Source organism: Ornithorhynchus anatinus, chromosome 10 (genome assembly GCF_004115215.2).
Source record: "Ornithorhynchus anatinus isolate Pmale09 chromosome 10, mOrnAna1.pri.v4, whole genome shotgun sequence".
NCBI lineage: Eukaryota > Metazoa > Chordata > Mammalia > Monotremata > Ornithorhynchidae > Ornithorhynchus > Ornithorhynchus anatinus.
In genome coordinates this window covers 8313613-8336775 of record NC_041737.1, presented here as the reverse complement: position 1 = coordinate 8336775, position 23163 = coordinate 8313613, and the positions used below count along the sequence as shown (strand labels likewise).

Genomic DNA, 23163 nt, shown 5'->3' with positions numbered 1-23163 from the left:
TCGGCTGGATGTTTCCCTCCTGATGTCACAGGGCTTTGATGTAAACTGCCCAGTGTGGCAAGGCAGAGGGCTCCGGCGGCCCCGCCCAGACCTTTTGAGCTTTAGGGCAACGCCATGTACTTGATCAATCCAAGAAGCCCACGTTGTTTCACTTTTTTCTATCCCGACTTAAAATCCTTTACTCCTTCCCATCGGACATCATAGTCCTGAGCTTTTTGTGGGACTGCTGAAGGAAGCCCTGTTGTCCTAGGAAAGGAGATTTCTTCTTCAGGCCTGAATCTCCCCGGGGCAAGCTATCCTTAGGGGAACTACCCCAAGAAAATGAGACTGATTTTTTTTTTTTTGAGCCCTCGATTCCTTCCTCCATCTCAGAGTCTGATTTGGATATCCTTGTTGCCAGCCCCGCTTGACAGATCTGAGTTTTGCGCTCCTGTCCTGTCTTTTCTCCCTGTTGCCTCCCTGAGAAGCCTCAGGGGATTTCCCAGAATCCAGGCAGGTTGGCAGCAGGATGAGGGAGGAGCAGTGCAGGATCCCAACCACCTCCAGACAGCAGCAGTCAATGGGGGAGACTCTTGGGCCAATCAGGAGGCAACACAAGCACACCGTCTCTCCGCCGAAAAATCCACACCTGCATGGGCTCAAACACGTTTTCTGGGTGATGCTGAACTATCACCCCAGGATTGTCTACTTGCCAGGCCCCTCGGTCCGGAGTAAAGAAGACCGAGATGAAAATGGCTACGCCAATGGGAAACAAGGTAGTTTAGAATTTGGGCCAAGCCCCAAACACTGAATCATATTAATCTGTTTGTCCCCAGGATCATAAATCTGCTTCTCGCTGTAGGTCTATGTGTCCATTAGGGAAAGGAAGAGCTGGTCCAGGTTCCTCCTCCCCTAACTCCCAGCGATAAAGGCCTGGGTTTGAACTGGGATCCCAGATAGAACACGGGCCTGGGAGTCAGAAGGACCTGGGTTCTAATCCCCGCTCCTCCACTTGTCTGCTGGGCGACCTCGGGCAAGTCGCTTCTCTGTGCCTCGGCCACCTCATCTTTAAAATGGGGATTAAGACAGTGAGTCCCATGTGGGGCAGGGACTGTGTCCAACCTGAATCACTTGTATCTACCCCAGCTCTTAGAACAATGCTTGACCCGGAGTAAGCGCTTAACAAATACCATCAATATTAATAGTAGTAATAGCAGTATTCCCACCCTGATCCCCGGGACCACGGGAAATAGCTCAAGAGTCAAACGTGGAGGAGACTTTGCCAGGAGGCCCTCTAAAGAGCAGTCGGACATTGTGCCTCTCCTCACCTCCTCCCGGAGTCCCGTCCGACGCCCGGACACCTAGTTTCAGAGCAGTCATGGGTTCCAAGGAGCCTCACGCTCTCAGTTCCGGTATCTTTACCAGGAACAAGAGAAGCCGGGGCTAGAAAATGTCCCGGTTACCTCCTATCTCCTAGTGGAGATACCCAATCTGGCCCTCGTCCTGGCTCCTGCTGCCAGAGTGCCCTGCTCTAGCACAGTGCCCTGTTCTAGCCCTCGGACCACAGCACTCTTCCCAGACTCCTCCAGGCCCCAGTTCCTTGGTCCCAGGCTTCACAGCCAATCCACTAACTGGGAGCAGTTTTTGAACCAATCGGAACTCTCGGCAGTGACCCCGGTAATAATAATCGTCGGGATATTGGTTAAACGCTTACTACGTGCCGGGGACTGTACTAAGCGCTGGGGTAGATCCCAGCTAATCAGGTTGGACACCATCCCTGTCCCACACGGGGCTCACACTCTTAATCCCCATTTTACGGGTGAGGTAACTGAGGCCCAGAGAAGTTAAGCTACTTGCCCAAGGTCACACAGCAGACGAGTGAGGGAGCCAGGATTAGAATCCAGGTTCTTCTGACTCCCAGGCCCGTGCTCTATTCACAGTGCCATGGGAGAGCTCGATCTCTTTCTCTCTTCATTCGGTTTTATTAGCTTTAAAGCCCAGATGATCAGCTTCTGGGAAATCACATCTTCTTCCACGTAGCCTGCTACCCTTCCTTCATCCACCAGATGCTAATACTCTAAAGAATCCAAGCTTGTGCCTGGTGGAGTAACGTTGGAGTCATTTAAATGCACCCACTTATCCGTGGACGTGCAGGTCTCCCAGATGAAGAACTGGACTGATTAGGATCCAAGAGAGGGGAAGATTTCAGAGAATTAACAGATTTTTCCCTCCAAGGCCAATGAAGGGTGGGTGATCTCCTTTAAGCGGGAAGGCCTGGCTTGGAACGCCTCAATTAGGGGAGCCAATACCTGCCGGTTTTTACTACGCGACATCTTCCCGATTCACCTCTCCTTATCACCTTAGAACAAGCTCCTGTCATATTTTGGTAAACCATTGCATCCGCCTCTTCACTGGCCTCCCTGCCTCCAGCTTCTTCCCTCTCCAATCTCTGTGACACGTTGCAACGTGGATCATCTTCCTGAGGCATCGCTCGGCCCTCATCTCCCCGCTTCTCAAAATCTGCCGCTGGATCCCTGTACCCCTCCACATCAAGCAGAAACTCCACCAGCTTCCCCACCTTGCATATCTGCTCTCTTCTGCTATTCCCCAAACCTCTCTCTTGGTACTTCCCAAGATAACTTCCCAATTGGAATGATGCTCTAAACCGGTCCACCTCCCTCCCCTCGCTCATGCTGTTCCCGGCTTAGAAAACTATGCAGCCCTAGTGGTTAGAACACGGGCCTCGGAGTCAGAGGATCTGAGTTCTAATACCGGCTCTGCCTCTTGCCTGTTGAGTGACCTTGGGCAAGTTGCTTCCTTTCTCTGGGCCTCAGTTTCCTCATCTGTGAAATGAGGATTCAATACCTGTTCTCTCTCCTACACAGATAGCGAGTCCTATGTGGAACAGGAACTGCATCTGACCTACCTTGTGTCCGCACCAGTGCTTAGAACAGTGCTTGGCTGTAAACCCTCAACAGATGCCACAATTATTATTATTGGTGTTCCCTTCCTCCCCAAATCTAACAGAACACAGCTCTTGCCGAATTCAAAGGCCACCTGAAAGCCTCCGATATGCTTTCCCCCCCTTCATTTCCAGGATCCCAAACCTTATAAACCCATCAGCCATCTCAAGCACTTACACACTCGCACCTATTCTTCCACCTTTTCTTCTTGTACCTTCGATGATTTATCCTGATTACTCCATTTGAAAATACTTTCCCGTCAGATTGTAAACTCCTCGTCTTAGGGAATGTGTCGCTTGCTTTATACTCCCCTTGTGCTTAGGCTTGTGCATTTCTACCGACTAGCCCACAGCTTATAGCGTGGGCTATTTCTGCATGACTGGCTTTTGGACTATCTGAAGTGAACTCCTTCCCTACCTGACCCCATCTCTCCTTCCTTCTGTGACTTTCTAAAGGAGTTGCATTTTCCTGTGGACCATAAACTCGTTATGGGCAGGGAACGTGTCCGCTAATTCTACTGTATCATATACACCCGAGCGCTTAGGCCAGCACTCTGCACACAGTAAGCACTCGACAAATACCTTGATGGATCGACTTGCCATTTTGCAACTATTTATAGACAGCAAGGCCTCCACCTGAGTCATCCCTGCTTCAGGATAAACAACTTTCTTTTCCCTGAGTCACGCTTGGTGGCCGGGAAGCTCCTTTCTGGACTCCGTCCAGCGTGCACCCATTGCTCAGAGGGGAGGTGAAAGAACATTGCATGCCAGGCGTGTCCTACCAGGGACACCGAGGGAGGGACCTTCCTCCCCTCCCGCCACGCCCTGAGGGCCAGCGGGTGATGTAACTTTCGTCTGGCGGACGGAGGCACCGAAAATGCTGACGGGTCAGACGGCGGCATTGGCCGACTTCTCGCCCCTTCCTGCCTCTGGCCTGGAACGCCCTCCCTCCTCATATCTGACAGACAATGACTCTCCCCCCTTTCAAAGCCTTACTGAAGGCCCGTCTCCTCCAAGATGCCTTCCCTGCCTAAGCCCTCCTTACTTCCTCTCCCCCTCCCTCTGCTAGCCCTGTCTTGCTCCCTTTATTCATCTACCCTTCCAGACTTATGTCCGTGTCTGTAATTATATTTATTCACAATAACGCCTGTCTTCCTCTCTAGACTGTAAGCTCAGGGTGGGTAGGAAATGTCTCTATCTATGGTTATACTGTACTCTCCGAAGCACTTAGTACAGCGCTCTGCACACGGTAAGTGCTCAATAAATACAATTGACTGACAGACTTTCTTTCCTGGCTTCTGGCCGGAAGGAGAGGGGACAACTTTCCTGTTCCCTGGATGGCCATCTGGGTTCAGAGTGAGCGAAGGGGTTTATCCTGGAGTGGACATTGGGGAAGGAGGGGGATTTGCGTCCAGGAAAGAAGCAGAATGGCTCATTCCGGGCCACCGGGGCCCATCTCCCAAACCTCTTGGCTTTGAGGCTTTATTTCATTAATGACAGCAGTGGGAATGAAGTCAAGGTTCGTCTGAAGAGAAACGCTCTAAAATCTGTGGTCTGCTGCTTAAAGTCTTCTAACTGGTGTTGATGGTGATGGTATTTGATGGTATCAAGCATCATTCTAAGCGTTGGGTTACATACAAGCTCATCAAGCCAGACAAAGTCCCTGTCCCACATGGGCCTCACAGTCTTAACCCCCATTTTACAGATGAGGGAACTGAGGCACAGTGAAGTGACTTGCCCAAGGTCACGCAGCAGACAAGTGGAGGAGGCAGGATTAGGACTCAGGTCCTTCTGACTTCCAGGCCCGGGCTCCACCCACTGAACCATGCTGCTTCTCCCTTCTTTGCCATTCTAAGGGAGTTTTATTTTCCTGGGGACTGGAAACTCATTACGGGCAGAGAATGTATCTGCTAATTCTGTTGTATTCTCTTCTGCCGAGCTTAGTACGGTGCCCTGCACACAGTAAGCACCGTCACCCCCTCCCATCAATAACAAACCACTAGGACTCCGGATCTTTTAACCACCACACACACGTACGCACTCAAACATACCCGCACCCCGTGTAGGCTGTCTAGGAGGGAAAGAATGAACCTGAACCCAGAATCCATCGTGCAGGTTAGAATCCAGAAAATTTCTCTTGCCTTCCATCCCCATATTCAACCAGGGTGGTTGAATCTGGACTCTGGACTGGAGGAAGACTAGAAGAGGAGTCCTAGATGCCAGAAGAACAGAAGAGCCAACCCTGAAGCGGGTGGAAAATCCAGGTGTCCGAGCACAGGGGGCGTTATAATCCATGGGGAAACGGAGCGCTGCGATCCCGCCGAATTCCACACGCGAGAGCTGTTGGTGGCCAGGATTCCCGCGACTGGTCTCCTGGATAGCCGATCTTTGGGTAGCCTCGCCGGGATCACGGTTCCTCAGTCACGCCTGGGTCCTCTGGTCCCCCATCCTTCCCCCCGACCCCCTTTCTCCATCTTCTGCACTTGCCATCCTCCTTCATCCCCAAGCCCCGGCGGCAGTGCCGCCTGCTCCGCTGCCCGCCATCTCGGGAAGCTGTGGCCGCAGCAGACCAGAAGCAGCCGGGTTGAGAGCCAGGCGTGAGCCGGGGAGAGGGTCGGAAGGGCGGCCCGGGAAGCCGGAAATGCAGAATTCAACCAAACCCCGGCCCGGGCCCGCGGTACGCCGGGCGTCGTGGCTTTCCCGGCACAATCCTCCCATGGCAGCGTGGGAAACCTGCCGCCCAACTGGCCGGATGTGGGGATCCGGGGAGAGCGAAACAAAGCAGGGGGAATGGAGGGAGGAGAGGGGCACGGGGGTGTCTGCCACATCGGTTGGCCTGTGCTGCTCCAGCCAGGACCCCCCGAGGACCTTCCTCCGAGGACTCTCGGGGTTGGGGGGGAGGGGCGGGGTGGTCCCCCGAGACCGGTCAGTTCCCGTCCACGTCGGGGTTCTTGCCGTTGGATCGGGTGACGTTCTCCGTGGCTCAAGCCTCACAGTGGCCTCCCTCCAGAACACACTTTATAAGGCGACTTCAGCTTCATGCACCTAGAAAAGAGCAGTGGGTTCCCAATCAATTCAGCCACTTGGCGTGGACGCGTGCCTCAGTGATAATAATAATAATGATAGCATTTGTTAAGGGCTTACTCAATGCCTGGCACTGTTCTAAGTGCTAATAACGATGGTGTTTGTTAAGCATTTACTAAACACCTGGCACTGTTCTAAGCACTAATAATGATGGTATCTGTTAGGCGCTTACTATGAACCAGGCACTGTTCTAAGCACTGGAGTGGATACAAGCCACGTGGGTTGGATACAGTCCCTATCCCCTGTGGGGCTCTCAGGCTCGATCCTCATTTTACAGATGAGGGGACTGAGGCCCGGTGAAGCGAAGTGACTTGACCAAGGTCACACGGCAGACGAGCGGCCGAGCCGGGATTAGAACCCGTGACCTTCTGACTCCCAGGCCCCTGCTCTATCCACCGCCGCTTCCGGTGAATCCCGGCTGGAGCCTTGGGCCGTCGGGCCCTTTGGCCTACCCACCTCTTTCGCACGTAGCAGTAGAGGACGGCCACCAGGCCGCTGAGGAGCAGTCCGACCCCGATCCCGACGGCGATGTACTTCTCGTAGGAATCCACCGCGTAGGAGTTGAGAGTCAGGTGCTCGCATCGCTCCCCCGTGTAGCCCGAGGGGCACCTGAGGGAAGACGCAAGACCCGTCAGGAGCAGGAGACGATCGCCGAGGCCGCTCTCCGTCCACGCGGCCAGGTGAGAGCGGCCAGACCCCGATTCTTGGCGGTGGTCACCGAAGAGCGAGTGACACATTGGAAGGAAACTCCTCTACAAGCCCGTGGACTTCCTGCCCGACCGGGGTGGCGGGCATAGACTGTGAGTTTGTTGTGGGCAGGGATTGTCGCTGTTTATTGTGGTATCGCTCTTTCCCAAGTGCTTAGTACAGTGCTTTGCACATAGTAAACGCTTAAGAAATATGCCAGTGAATGAATAGAGATGGAGGGAGAGAGGGGCACGGCAAGCAGATAGACCTTAAACTCCCCGAAGCCAGAGATCGTGCCTACCTGACTTCCCCAGCACTTAGTACAGTGCTCTGCATATAGTAAGCGCACCGTAAATACACTTGATTGATTGAAGCCTTAATAATTAATAATAATGGTGGTATTCGTCAAGCACGTCTTAAGCGCCAGTCACGGTATTAAGCACTGGGGTGGATACGAGCTCTGCCACTTGTCAGCTGTGTGACTGTGGGCAAGTCACTTAACTTCTCCGTGCCTCAGTTACCTCATCTGTAAAATGGGGATTAACCGTGAGCCTCATGTGGGACAACTTGATTACCTTGTATCTACCCCAGCGCTTAGAACAGGGTTCTGCACATAGTAAGCGCTTAACAAATACCAAGATTATTTTTACGAGCAAAGCGGGCTGGATACGGTTCCTGTCCCACGTTCATTCATTCAGTCGTATTTATTGAGCGCTTACTGTGTGCGAAGCACTGTACTAAACACTTGGGAGAGAACCACAGTGAAGAAGTAGCGTGGCTCAGTGGAAAGAGCCCGGGCTTTGGAGTCAGAGGTCATGGGTTCGAATCCCGGCTCTGCCACCTGTCAGCCGTGTGACTGCGGGCAAGTCACTTCACTTCTCTGTGCCTCAGTTCCCTCATCTGTAAAATGGGGCTTAACTGTGAGCCTCATGAAGGACAACCTGGTTACCCTATATCTCCCCCAGCGCTTAGAACAGTGCTCTGCACAGAGTAAGCGCTTAACAAATACCAACATTATTATTCCCTGCCCACAACGAGCAGGGGAGACAGACATTAATATAAACAAATAAATACATATAGATGAATAAATAAAAAGCCACATGGAGCTCCGTCTTAATCCCCATTTCGCAGATTTGCCCAAGATCACACGGTAGGCGACGCCCAGGCCTGGGCACTCTCCACTACGCCATGCTGATGTACCTATCCCAGCGCTTAGAACAGGGTTTGACGCATAGTATGCGCTTAACAAATGCCACAGATGGAAAGAAGAAAAAAAAAGGGAACGGAGTGGCCATTACCTGCAGAGGGGTTTCTTGAGGTCGTGGTGGAAAGCACAAATGCCATTGATGCAGTAACTGTGGTGATCCGTCAGGCACGTGTGGGGTAACTTCAAGGCTACGGGTTCCCGTGGACTCTCAGCTGCAGAGGAGGGAAAGAAGGGGAGGGAAGAAGAAAGGATGTTTCTAGTTTCTAGTAGAGCACGAGCCTGGAAGTCAGAAGGACCCGACTTCTAATCCTGCCTCCGCCACTTGGTTCATTCACTCACTGGTATTTATTGAGGGCTTACTGTGTGCGACGCACTCTGCCAAGTGCTTGGGAGAGTAGAGTATAACAGTAAACCAACTCATTCCACTCAGTGACCTTGGATGAGTCACTTCTCTGGGCCTCGGTAGCCTCGTCTATTAAGCGGGGATTAAGATCGTGAGCCCCATGTGGGACAGGGATTGTGTCCAACCTGATTAGATTGCATCTACCCCAGCGCTCAGTACAGTGCCCGGCAAATGGAAAGCGCTTAACGAATACCACCGACAAAAATGTATCCCTCGGAGCTGGAGGACTGGAGGCGGTGGTGTCCGGAGACAGGAAGGAATCTCTCTGTCTGGATCTGTAAACTTATTATGGGCAGGGAACATATCTGCTAAATCCACTGTGTTGTACGCTTCCAGACGCTTAGTTCGGTGCTCTGCGCACGGTAAGCCCCACTTTGCTCATCTCCCAAACGCTTCTGCGTCCCCCTGACTTCCTCCCTTGGCCCTCCCCCACCCACAACCCCACACCACTTATGAATATATCTATAATTTTATTTATTTGTATTGATGTCTGTCTCCCCTATTCTAAACTGTGAGCTTGTTGCGGGCAGGGAATGTCACCCTTTGTCGTCGTACTGTACTTTCCCGAGGGTTTAGTACAGTGGTTCTGCACACAGTAAGCGCTTAAAAAATATGATTGAATGAAAGAATGAATGAATGGAGACCACTGATTGATTGGATTGCTGCTCTGGCTGTCAGGGCTTCTGAATAAATTCCCCTTCTACCCGGCTGTTCCCACTGTTGGAAGTATTTCTCATGAACAGAGTAAGTTCCCCTTGGGCAGAGCTCAGTTTACCAGCTCTATTGTACATTCCCTAGCGCTTAGAACTGTGCTGTGCACACTAAGTGTTCAGTACACACCACTGATTGATTGACCGATGGAGGCTTTCCCAGACTAAGCCCCCCTTTTCCTCTGCTCCTCCTCCCCTTCCCATCACCCCGACTCCCTCCCTCTGCTCTACCCTCCCCCTGTCCCGTACCACTTGTGTATATAGGTACATATGGGAAGCAACGTGGCACAGTGGAAAGGGCCCGGGCTTGGGAGTCGGAGGTCACGAGTTCGAATCCCGGCTCTGCCACTCGTCAGCTGTGTGACTGTGGGCAGGTCACTTCACTTCTCTGGGCCTCAGTTCCCTCATCTGTAAAATGGGGATGAAGAGTGTGAGCCCCCCGTGGGACAACCCGATTACCCTGTATCTACCCAGCGCTTAGAACGGTGCTCTGCACATAGTAAGCCTTAACAAATACCAACATTATTATATTGATTTTCTATTTATTTTATTAATGATGTGTACATATCTATAATTCTATTTATTTATATTAATACTATTGATGCCTGTCTACTTGTTTTGTTGCCTGTCTTCCCCCTTCTAGACTGTTGTTGTTGTTCTAGACTATTTGTTGCCAAATTGTACTTTCCAGGTGCTTAGTACAGTGCTCCGCACGCAGTAAGTGCTCAGTAAATACGACTGAATGAATAAGGGGGAGGTGGAGTATTTCTTCCCCCCGACGTCATAATAATTTGTTAAACATTTGCTATGTAACAAAGACTGTACTAAGCACTGGGGTAGAAACAATAAAATCAGAATGGACACAGTTCCTGTCCCATATAGGACTCACAGTCTAAGCGGGAGCAAAAAGAGGTATTGAATCCCTACCTTACAGATGAGGAAATAATAATAATAATGGTATTCGTTAAGCATTTACTATGTGTCAAGCACTGTTCTAAGCACCGAGGTAGATACAAGGTAATTTGGTTGTCCCAAGTGGGGCTCACAGTCTCGATCCCCATTCCACAGATGAGGTAACAGACACAGAGAAGTTAAGTGACTTGCCCAAGGTCACTCAGCAAAAAAGTGGCAGAGACGGATTAGAACCCACCACCTCTGACTCCCAAGCCCGTGCTCTTGCCACTAGGCCAAGCTGCTCCTCCATAATAATAATAAATAATATTATAATACTTATAAAAATAATAATGATGGTATTGGTTAAGCTCTTACTATTAGAGAAGCAGCGTGGCTCAGTGGAAAGAATCTGGGCTTGGAAGTCAGAGGTCATAGGTTCGAATTCCGGCTCTGCCAGTTGTCAGCTGTGTGACTGCGGGCAAGTCACTTCTCTGTGCCTCAGTTCCCTCATCTGGAAAATGGGGATGAAGACTGTGAGCCTCACGTGGGGCAACCTGATGACCCTGTATCTACCCCAGCGCTTAGAACAGTGCTCTGCACATAAAAAGCGCTTAACAAATACCAACATTACTATTATGCGCCAAGCACTGTTCTAAGAGCTGGAAACTGAGGCACAATTTAATTAAGTGGCTTAGATTATATTGTAATAATGATAATGTTGGTATTTGTTAAGCGCTTACTATGTGCCGAGCACTGTTCTAAGCGCTGGGATAGATACAGGGGAATCAGCTTGTCCCACGTGAGGCTCACAGTTAATCCGCATTTTACAGATGAGGGAACTGAGGCCCAGAGAAGTGAAGTGACTCGCCCACAGTCACACAGCTGAGAAGCGGTCCCGGAACGCCCTCCCTCCTCACCTCCGCCAAACTGATTCTCTTCCCCTCTTCAAAACCCTACTTAAAACTCACCTCCTCCGAGAGGCCTTCCCACGCTGACCTCCCCTTTTCCCTCTGCTCCCTCTCCCCCTCTCCCCCTTCACCTCTCCGCAGCTAAACCCTCTTTTCCCCCTTTCCCTCTGCTCCTCCCCCTCTCCCTTCCCATCCCCTCGGCACTGTACTCGTCCGCTCGACTGTATATATTTTCATTTCCCTATTTATTTTGTTAATGAAATGTACATCGCCTCGATTCTATTTAGTTGCCATTGTTTTCGGGATGTGCTTCCCCTCGACTCTATTCATCGCCATCGTTCTCGTCCGTCCGTCTCCCCCGATCGGACCGTGAGCCCGTCAGACGGCAGGGACCGTCTCTATCTGTTGCCGACTTGTTCATTCCGAGCGCTTAGTCCGGTGCTCTGCACCTAGTAAGCGCTCAATAAATACTATTGAATGAATGACTGAAAGTGGAAGAGGCGGGATTCGAACTGATGACCTCTCACTCCCAAGCCCGGGCTCTTTCCACGGAGCCACGCTGCTAGTACTCTTCCAAGCGCTTAGTACAGTGTTCTGCTCACAGTAAGCACTCAATAAATACCTAGACTGATTGACAGATTACCCAGTAGGCGAGAAGTGGAGTTGGGATTTGCCATCTCCAGCCAAGGAGAAGCTGATGGGTACCTTTATTTTAAAAAGCGTCCAAAAGGAGGCAGTATTGAGCTCTGTATTGCATTATATGATAATTATATTATAATTATATTATACTCAGTATTGAGGACTAAGCGCTTCCTTCCCCTCGACTCCTTACTTCGCCTAATGAATTCACTCTAAAATAAATCAGCAGAAGTGATCTTTTCCATCTTTTATTCCCATGCGATTCACCGAACAATATGTTGAGAGGCCAGTCTCACTGATGCAACCCGGCCCTGTGGAATAGAAGTAGAGAAGCAGTGTGGCCTAGCGGATAGAGCCCGGGCCCGGGAGTCAGAAGGACGCAGTTTGTCCGTTGTGTGACCTTGGGCAAGTCACTCACCTTCTCTGAGCCTCAGTTACCTCATCTGTAAAATGGGGATCAAGACACCGTGACGCCCTTGTAGGACAGGGACTGTGTCCAACTCGATTACCTTGTATCAGTGCTTAAAACAGTGATTATCGAATAGTAAGCACTTTAATACCAGAAAAAAAAATGGAACTCATCATCATCGTCATCTATTGAGTGGTATTTATTGGGTGCTCGCTAGATGTAGAGCACTGTACAATGAAACAGAACAGTTAGACGAGTTCCCTTCCCATGACGAATTTACAATCTAGAGGGGGAGATAGACATGAATACAAATAATTTATAATACGTCTTTTATAAATAGGTAAATAACTGCTGTGGGGATTGTCTTCCAACTATTTTCCTCTTCCAAGTGCTTAGTTTAGTGCTGTGCACACAGTAGGCGCTCAATAACTACGATTGAATGAATGAATGAATATATACCACTGATGATGATGATGATCTACCCTAGTGCTTAATAAAGTGCCTGGCACATATCTTTTTAAAAAAAGAAAAAAAACTCCTTCCATTCCGCGACTGCACATATTACAAACGGCCAAATGAATGAGTGGAATCCCTATTTGCTCAGAGAGAGAAATCCAGAGCCTTGTTTGGCACATAGTAAATGCTTAACAAATGCCATAATTGTTATTATTATTGTTTGATCCGTGTCAACAGACTCCAGGAAAAATACTAAATGTCACTTCACGTAGCTCTCGGTTCCACGGATGGGACTGCGTGAGGCAATGAGGAAGGTGCTGAAATCCACTCATGAAACAATCCAAACTGATCCCTGGGGCTTTTTAAAAAAAATATGATATTTGTTAAGCATTTATTCTGTGCCACGCACCCTACTAAGCATTGGGGTAAATACAAGCAAATCAGGTTGACCACAGTCCCTGTCCCACATGGGGCTGACAGCCTCAATTCCCATTTTACAGTTGAAGTAACTGAAGCACAGAGAAGTGAAGTGACTTGCCCAAGATCACACGGGAGGCAAGTGCCAGTTAGCCAGAGGAAATTTCTCAGCGAGAAGAGCAGGAAAGTTGTGCAGAAAAAATGACAAATCGGTCTCGTTTAAAAATGGCCAAGCCTTCCTGATACCACCTGCCTCTACAGGTGTCAGTTCTGTGGACCGTCCTGGAAATATTGATCACCACTGAGACTGTGAACCCCACGTGGGACAGAGACTGTGTTCAACCCAATTCGCTTGTATCCACCCTAGCACTTAGTAATAATAATAATGGTATTTGTTAAACACGTACTATGTGCAAAGCACTGTTCTAAACTCGGGGGAGGGGGAGATACGCGGTGGGGCGCACAGTCTTAATCCCCATTTTACAGATGAGGTCACTGAGGCACAGAGAAGTTAAGATGCCTTGCCCAAAGTCACACAGCTGACAACGGCGGAGCCGGGATTAGAACCCACGACCTCTGACTCCCAAGCCCGGACTCTTGCCGCTGAGCCCTCTTGCATAGTAAGCACTTAACAAATACCATAATTATTATTATTTTTACCACTCATCACACACATGCCCTAGGTTGATTCATACTGACCATAGAAGAATTAGGATGGATTTGTCAAACAATCCAAATCCATTCTGACAGTACAAATGCTAGGAAAATCTTAAAATAAGAAGAGAAAAAAAGTCACTGGGTTCATTTGAGAAATAATAATGCTAATTGTGATATTTGCTAAGTACTGTTTTGTGTCAAGTTTTGGGGTAGGTACAACTAGGTCAGCCACAGTTCCTCTCCTACTTGGGGCTCACAATCTAAGGGGGTGGGAGAACAGACATTTCATCCCCATTTTGCAGATGAGAAAATTGAGGCACAGAGAAGTTAAGCTGCTTGCCCGAGCTCACACAACAGGCAAAAGGTGGAGCTGGGATTAGAACTCACATCTCCAGACTCCTAATCCTGTGTACTTTCTCCTAGGTTATGCTCCTTCTTTTTGGTTTTAACGATAATTTTTTTAAAAAAATTTGGATGGTAAAATTAAAGTCAATCAGATAAAATCTGAAAGCCATAAAATTCCATACCCCTTTGATGGCCAGGATTTTTTATGGTTTAGACCATAATTTTTTCCTTTCAACCAGGTGTCATAGAGGAGCAGCATGGCTCAGAGGAAAGAGCCCGGGCTTGGGAGTCAGAGGTCATGGGTTTGAATCCCGCCCCTGCCACTTGTCAGCTGTGTGACTGTGGGCGAGTCACTTCACTTCTCTGTGCCTCAGTTACCTCCTCTGTAAAATGGGGATTAAGACCGTGAACCTCACGTGGGACCACCTGATGACCCTGTATCCCCCCCAGCGCCTAGAACAGTGCTCTGCACGTAGTAAGCGCTTAACAAATACCAACATTATTATCTGGTGCAAATGTCTCTGACGTATTCTTCTAGGAATGGAAAGGAGCAGAACCTTTCTCCAACCTAATCCATCAATGCTATTCACTGAACATTTATTGTGTACAATGTACTGTACTAAATACTCAATAAATACCATTGATTAAGAGAGAACAATACAATAGATTTTGTGGGCACACTTTCTGCCCTCAAGGAGCTTACAAACTAGTGGATTTTTTTAAAAAAATAGTATTTGTTAAGCACTTACTATGTATCGGTACGAAGCCCTGGGGGAGACACCAGATAATCCAGCTGTGTCCCATGTGGGGCCCAAAGTCTTAATCCCCACTTTCCAGATGAGGTCATCGAGGCCCAGAGAAGTGAAGTGACTTGCCCAGAGTCACAGAGCAGACAGGTGGCAGATCCGGGATTCCTACCTCATCTCGCTACTCACCTACTCCAACCCAGCCTGCGCACTTCCGAACATATCTGTCATTTATTTTTTTATATTGCTGTCCGTCTCCCTCCTCTAGACTGTAAGCTTGTTGAAGGCAGGGAGTAGGTCTGTTTATTGTTGTACTGTACTCTCCCAAGCACAGAGTAAGTGCTCTGCAGACAGTAATTGCTCAATAAATAGGATTGAATGAATGAACCCAAGTCCTCTGACTCCCAGGCCCGTGCTCTTTCCATTTTGGCTACGCTGCTTCTCCGATTCTCCGGCTCTCCGTCCCACTGGGCTAATTAAGCCGGAGGTTTGTTGCTTCCTGGTGACATGGTCATGCTCAGCACATCATCAGCGTTTAGTGAATGGATCCTTCCAGAGGCTGTCTTTGGACCGTCACTGAAAATCAACTTGCCACTGAAGGCTCACTCGAGAAACTTGCTTGCTCCTGAATTGCTCCTCTTCTGAATTCATTTATTGGCTTGGGAATCGAAGCTCGGAGCGTGAAACCACAGAAGAGACAGAAGGTGAAGTCAATCGCATTTACTGAGCGCTTACTGCATGCAGAGCACTGTACTAAGTGCTTGGGGGAATACAGTAGAATAATAGACACATTCCTTGCCCACAACAAGCTTACAGTCTAGCTGAAGCACCCCTGCATGAGCTCACCGTTCAGTGGAAGGAGCACGGACTTGGGAGTCAGAGGTCATGGGTTCTAATCCCTGCTCTGCCACTTGTCAGCTGTGTGACTTTGGGCAAGTCACCTCACTTCTCTGGGCCTCAGTTACCTCACCTGTAAAATGGGGATTAAGACTGTGAGCCCCATGTGGGACAATCGGATTATCTTGTATCCCCCCCAGTGCTTAGAACAATGCTGGGCACATAGTAAGTGCTTAACAAATGCCATTGTTATTATTCTTTTAGACTGGGAGCCCGTCTTTTAGACCGTGAGCCCGTCTTTTAGACTGTGAGCCCGTTGTTGAGCAGGGATTGTCTCTATCCATTGCTGAATTATATATTCCAAGCGCTTAGTACAGTGCTCTGCACACAAAAGCGCTCATTAAATACGTTTGAATGAATGAATACAAACAAACACACGCACACATACACCACCACTCCTTTTCCCCTAATCCCCAACCAGAGACCCATAGATGAATCTCTTCCCTATTTCAATGTCCCTGCTCTGGAGCTGTCCTCAGTGTGCTCTTTGAAGGCAGGAATTGCGTCTTCTAACTCTACCGTACTCTTGCAAGCACTTAGCACAGTGTTCTGCACCCAGCAGGCACTCCGTTAATGCTACTGGTTGATTATGCTAGACTGCAAGCTCCTATTTATGGTATTTGTTAGGCACCGTACTAAGCGCTGGGATAGATACAAGCTGGTCAGGTTGGACACAGTTCTTGTCTCACGAAGGGCTCGCAGCCTTAATCGCCATTTTACAGATGAGGGAACTGAGGCTCAGAGACGTGAAGTGACTTGCCCAAGGTCACACAGCAGAGAAATGGTGGAGCAGGGAATTTGATATGAGGGAACATGTCTACCAACTCTACTGTACTGTACTTTCTCAAGAGCTTATTAGAGTGCTCTGCACACCGTAAGAACTCAGTGAGTACCACTGATTGATTGATTGTGTTACTTAGCCTAAGTTTTCATTTGTACGCCAGAGGAGGAAATCCAAGAAACTGAACGAGAGCTCTAGAAAACCACCCCACCAAGAAACCTGTTCTTTTTTCTCAAGGAGAAGAGCAGTTACAACTTCCGTTAAAGATTTCAGTCTCTCAAACGCTAAATTAATACTGTTGATTAACTCTTGGAGAGTGTTATGCTGAGAGAAAAGCCTTATTAATCTATCAATCAGTCAAAAGATATTTAATGAGAGCTTACAGTGTGCGGAGCACTGTACCGGGTACTTGGGAGAGTCCAATTAACAGAGTTGGCAGACATATTCCTTGCCTGCAATGAGCTTACAGTCTAGTGGCTTTTGTTCTCTCTGAAAGTGGCCACCAGAAGAAGCAGTATGGCCTAGTGGCTAGAGCATGGGCCTGGGAGTCAGAAGGACTTAGGTTCTAGTCCTTGCTCTGTGTGACTTTGGGCAAGTCACTTCACTTCTCTGTGCCTCGGTTACCTCATCCGTAAAATGAGGATTATGGCTGTGAACCCCAGGCGGGACATGGACTGTGCCAACCTAATTACCTTGTATCTACCCCAGTGCTTAGAACAATACCTGGTACAGAGTAAACATTTATTAATAAATACCATAAAAGAAGCTATGGACTTTGTCCAACCTGATTAATTTGTATTCACCCCAGTGTTCAGTACAGTGTCTGGCACATAATCAGTCCTTAACAAATGCCATAAAAAATAATAAATGTGGTATTTGTTAAGCATTTTCCATGTGTCAAGCACTGTACCGAGCACTTGAGTAGATACGGGGTGATCTTATGTGAGACAGGGACTCGTAGTTTAAGGAGAAGGGAGGATGCGTATTTAATTCTAACCTGATTTGCTTGTATCCACTCCAGCGCTTAGCACAAAATAAGTCCTTAACAAATACCATAATCATCACCATTGAATTTTATAGATAAGGAGACAGAGGCAGAAAGACCTACCCAAATCAAAAAAATGAACAAGCTCCCATCTGCGTCCACCACATTCTTCCCACAGAATCCCAGACTAGAATATTTAGGGAATTCAGCAAAACACATGGGACCTTCCCACACCAAAAAGAATTCTTCTCTCACTCCGAATATGGCCCCTGCTTTGTCAGTGCCAACTAGGAGATGAAACCCTCGCCCAGCCCCATGGCATTGTAGAAATATCCTTATGCTCTACTACTTCCCCTCTATGAAATTTATTTTCAAGTCTGTCTTCCCATCTAGGCTGTAAGCTCCTTGTGTGCAGCTATTACATCTACCAACTCTCTTACGTTGGACTTTCCCAAGTTGTTCTGCAGAGTGCGCAAAATAAACCCCAATGACTGACTGATTGACCAAGGGTGGTTGTCATGCTCCCAGAATACTCGAAGATTTAAGGTCTGGCAGTCACTCCCTCACTGAGAATCAGAGCCTGAATGACAAGCGGGGAACCCCTTGGATTAGGAGATTCATTCATTCATTTTTATCGAGGGCTTATGGTGTGCAGAGCACTGAACTAAACGCTTGGTAGAGTCCAACATAACAATAAACAGACACATTCCCTGCCTACTACGAGCTTCCAGTCTAGAGGAGACGCAAGAAATTACTACCAGCATTTTAACTTCTCAAGAAGCTCGTCTCTAGCCCGTGAGATTGCTGCCGGCAGGGAATGTCACTGGAGCATCGTAGGAGCTTAACACATTCCACGAAAAACAGACGAAAATCACATCTGCATGCCCAAGCAGTAGGGGCCATACCTTCCGTCGTGTTGACCGTCCAGTTTCTTTGCTGTTCCGGAGGCGGTGATGGGCCAGAGACAGCAGCTCCGTTGCTCAGTGCCACCATTGCTGTGAAAGAAGAAAACGTCACATCTTAGCTGCAGGTCTCCCTTTCGTGCCTACTCCAGGAATCAGCGTGTCCTTCTGGGAGCGTGTTTGCGTCTGAATCCGTCCACCCGCCCATGACTCGCTTATTCGTCTTTGCCTAATCTTGCTACCTACTTCGTCGGGAGACAGAGAAAATACATGATTTACAAAGTGCGAGCAAGCCCGGGCATAGACTAATTAAAGATCTAGTCAAGAACACCTACTACTTAAGCCACCGAATCCAGCTACGGGCGGCAGGTGGGTTTTAATTGATTTTTTCGGTAGTCATTACAGGTACTGGGCGGAAAGGAGTCCGAGCGAGAGACGTTCGCAGAGAGATCAGGGCATCTAAGCCGATCTCCTGTCCCCTCGTTCGACTCGAAGAAGGGGCTCCTCTCTGGCTGACACGAAACTCCTCCTCCCTTCACCTCTAAAAGTCAGAAAGAAAGAAAGCCAACTACGTACCGTGGAGCAAAAGGCATACTGGAATTCTAAGTGCCATCGACTGCAGTGGCTTAATAACCTTTCTCTTTTCTTTCGGACGGGCGTGTGGGTCTGTCGACCTGCTCTCTCCGTCTTTCTTGCATTTATATGTCACGAAGCGTCATCTGGCATTATTACCAATCAAAAAAATGTGCGGCTGGCACAGACCTGAGCCTCCCAGCTCTTCGCCTGTCTGCCGAGGAAGCCGGCACGCTCCGAGCCGTGGGATCGGCTCTTCCTTTGGGAATGCTGGTGTCCTGGAAGCCGGGGCATGATCACACGTGGGACAACCCTTCGGGCTTCTCGGTTTGGAGGAGAAACCTGGAGTGGATTGGGGCAGGAGAGGTCGAGCAGAGACGGTCTGGACTTGTGCAGAGATGACACGTTTGTCGAATGTCATAGGACACGAGGAAACGGCCTTGGGCATCTTTTCAGATGGAATCCAAAACGATGCTAAGCTCCCCTGGGGCTCACTGAGACTCAGCTGGTCCACAGAGTTCACCGAACCGTGGTTAGTGACGGAAGATGAAACTGAAATCCCGCTCCCCTTCAGTCTGCATCTGAGCCAGGGGAAACTCCCTTTCACTTGTTCATTTCCCCACGGCAAAAGTGGTTCACTGCCTGTGGAAGAAGTGAAGAAGCCATGGCACCTTGTTCCCCCAGGATTCTTCCGGGGAAATCTGATGGTCGGGGGAGGGGAGTGGCGGTGGGGGTTGAATTTGGGTCCGAAGGAAGGGTACCGGGAAAAACTAGCCGGGTCTGTTGATTTTATCAATCATCAAATCGTCATGCGTGCTGGTAGTGGACAGCAGTGCGTGCCCGTACGCAGGACCTATTGGATTGGAGTCTGTTCAGTTAAGTTAAACAGAAAAGTCAAAATTCAGTCCCAGTGTCAACGCCCATTGCGGCAGGGCAAAGTGGCTAGAGCCCAGGCCCGGGAGTCAGAAGGTCATGGATTCTAATCCCAGCTCTGCCACTTGTCTGCCGTGTGACCTTGAGCAAGTCACTTCACTTCTCTGGGCTTCAGTTACCTCATCTGTAAAATGGGGATCGAGACGGTGAGCCCCACCTGGGAGAGGGACTGTGCTCAACCCAATTTGCTTTTATAACCATCCCAGCACTTAGTACAGTGCCTGGCACATAGTAAGTGCTTAACAAATACCATTGTTGTTATTATTAGTCTTTCAGGGTCCTTTTGTGGTCACTGCAGCATGTTTGGGTAGAGTGGTGGAATTCAAATGACTCTTTTTTAGGAATAATAGTAATATATGCTGAGTTATCGATCAATCATTGATATTTATTGCCTGCTTACTATGTGCAGAGCTCTGTATTAAGTGCTTGAGAGAGGTCTCTACAACAGAATTAGCACACATTCCCTACCCATTATGAAGCAGCATGATTTACTGGACAGAGCAAGGACCTGGGAGTCAGAAGGTCATGAGTTCTAATCCAGACTTCATCACTTGTCTTCTGGGTGAACTTGGGCAAGTCATTTCACTTCTCTGTGCTTCAGTTCCCTCATCTGTAAAATGCCGTGTGGGACAGGGACTGGGTCCAATCCAATTATCTTTTATCTATCCCAGTGCTTAGAACTGTGCCTGTTGCATAGTAAGTGTTTAACAAATACCATAATTATTATTATTATTATTAGGTAGCATATAATCAGATCAGACACAGTCCCTGTCCCTCATGGTGCTCCCGATCTAAGGGAGAGGGAGAATAGGTATCTTATCCCCTTTTTATAGCACTTAGTACAGTGTTCTGCACACAGTCAGGATTTGATAAATGTCACTGATTGATTGAAAGAAATGAAGTGACTTACCCAAGATCCCACCATAGGAAACGGCAGAACTGGGATTTGAACCCAAGTATCCTGACCCCCAGGCCCAAGCTTTTTCCCACTAGACCACGGAATCGATCCCCTCCTCTCCTAGGAAAGATCATCCGATCAAGACCGACTGAACTCTGCATCACGTTGTCCAGGCCCAGGGGACTCACCGGAAATCTTTGCTCTTGTCCTTCTGATATAAATTTGGTGAATCGCGTCTCCCAAGAATGATATTGCTGAATCTTTTACTTCTCAGGGGATCACTGGCCTTCAACAGCTCCATTTCAGAGGAAAAGACTATAGAGCATTTCCTTCTGGGGAGCAAAATTTCAACACCCACAATTCATCATTGTGTTTCATCACATCAAGACACAAAGACCGTTCAGTGGAAAATGCTTTCGCTGGGGAGTTTGAGGTCACTGTTACACCACTTGCCCACCGAACCCAATGAAGGAAGGTCCTGAAGAGGTTCTGAGGGCTTGATGAGCACAAAGACCAATGTCCCTGCATCCTTCGTGGCGTGGTTAGAGTGGTGTGGGCAAGTACCCTCCTGAGGAGATGAAAATGTTTGACACAGATCTCTGGAAAGAGAGAGTGGTGGGATCACTAATTAGTAGAGAAGCAGCGTGGCCTAGTGGAGAAAGCGTGGGCCCGGGAGTCAGAAGGACCTGGGATCTAATCCCCATTCTGCCAATTGCTTGCTGATTGACCTTTGGTAAGTCAGTTCACTTCTCTGGGCCTCATTTTCCTCAACTGTAAAATGGGGTTACCTGTTCTCCCTCCTGCTTAGACTGTGAGCCTCATGTGGGACAGGATCTGTGTCCACCCTAATTAATCTGTACCTACCCCACCTTAGAAGTGACATATAGTAAGTGATTAACAAATACCATTAATAAAAAATCAGAAATGCACCCTTAGGCTTCTTGACCATCCAGTCACCCCACTGTCAGGTCCCTCTTTCTTCCCTGGAAACCAGCAGCACCCTATCTCCACTGACCTCTAGGCTGCTTCACTGGGTCAATGTAGATGGGGAACCATCCTCCTGAGGTTGTACACTTTCTTGGCATTTTTTAAATGGTATTTGTTATGTGTTTATTATGTGCCAAGCACCGTTCTAAGCGCTGGTGTAGATATCAGATAATCAGGTTGGACACAGTCCATATCCCACATGAGGCTCACAATCTTAATCCCCATTTAACAGATGAGATAACTGAGGACCAGAGAAGCAAAGTGACTTGTCCAAGGTCACACAGCTGACAAGTTGGGGAGTCGGGATTAGAACCCAGGTCCTTCTGACTGACTCCCAGACCCATGCTTTATCCATCAGGCTATGCTGCTTTTCTCCAACTAAAGCCACATCCCGGATTAGGGTCGGTTTATGTTGGTCAATCGTGAGCTTCCTTATTACTGGCATTTCAAGTATCTTACCTCGATTCCAATGAAAAAGTGCCCCTTTTGGGACTTTTTAAATATGCTGTCAGAGGCTGCTTTGCACAGTAACTCTAGAATGGTAAACTTGTTGTGGGCAGGGTTTGCATCTGTTTATCATTTTATTGTATTCTCCCAAGTGCTTACGAAAGTGCTTTGCTCACAGTAAGCGCCCGATAAATATGATTGATTGAATGAATGAATGAACTATTTATTCCTTCTTCACCAGTGCCCATCCTTGCCTGGAGACTAGGCACGACTCAATCACCTCCCACCCAGCTCGTTTTCCTTACTTTAATCCTTTACACAGCACACCTAAGCCTCAGCACAGCTCAGGACAGTGATGCAGTCACCTTGGACCAGACGGCTTATTTTGGCTTCGTGCTTGTGCCTGGAGGAAAATGTGAGCCCCAGCTGTTTAGCGTAGGGCTTGGGTCTTGTAGGCCTGCTCAGTTCCCCGGCCCCTCTCTCATCTCTGATCCTCCGCCGGATCTGCCTTTACAATCAAAAGCCTCGCTGCTGTCCTTGGATTAACTCAGCACAGGTTCAAAACAGGTTAGGGAGCTCGGCTTGTCCCTACTCGCCCAATTCCAGATTTTCAGATCTACCTAGCAGGGTTCAAGAAGGCCATAACAGGAACTTCCCGGGCTGTTTTCCTATTCCTATTCCATTTCACACTCTGGCTTTGTGGCATATGGCAAATCAGAGTTCCTAAGCATGGCCTTGAAAATTCCAGAGATCTCAGAAAGTTGGCCTTTTTCAAACACATTTCATTCAATAAGAACTTCCCAATTGTTACAAAATAATAATAATAATTGTGGTATTTATTAAGCATGTGCCAGGCACTATACTAAGCGCTGGGGTGGATACAAGCAAATCTGGTTGGGCACAGTCCCTGTCCCACATGGGGCTCACAGTCTCAGTTCCCATTTTACAGATGAGGTCACTGAGGTACAGAGAAGTAAGGTGACTTGCCCAAGGTCGCACAGCAGACAAGTGGCGGAGCAGGGATTAGAATACACGACTTCTGACTCCCTGGCCCATTCTCTCTCCATTAGATCATGCTGCTTCTCATAGGACTAGAGACTCTACGATTCAAATATGTACTGGATTATAGCCGGGAAAATTCTTGGTATTAAGTGATAGGTGGGGTCTGTCTTTTCCTTGGTTCAAAAATCCAGAATTGATAAAAGCACTGACTACCTATAAAGATCTGGTGTCAGTCCACTGTGTTAAAAGACACCA

At 48.5% G+C, this 23163-nt stretch overlaps 1 protein-coding gene across 1 annotated transcript; it reads right to left on the bottom strand.

The window, feature by feature from the left end:
- Positions 1-5872: 5872 nt before the first annotated feature.
- On the bottom strand, positions 5873-20773 carry EPGN (epithelial mitogen). The gene is made up of 6 exons (XM_029073700.2): positions 20661-20773; positions 18472-18476; positions 18072-18161; positions 8011-8131; positions 6482-6634; positions 5873-5986 (listed from the first exon to the last, which is right to left on the bottom strand). The coding sequence occupies exons 1-6, from the start codon at positions 20771-20773 to the stop codon at positions 5932-5934; spliced, it is 537 nt and encodes a 178-aa protein (XP_028929533.1). The 3' UTR covers positions 5873-5931.
- Positions 20774-23163: the final 2390 nt, after the last annotated feature.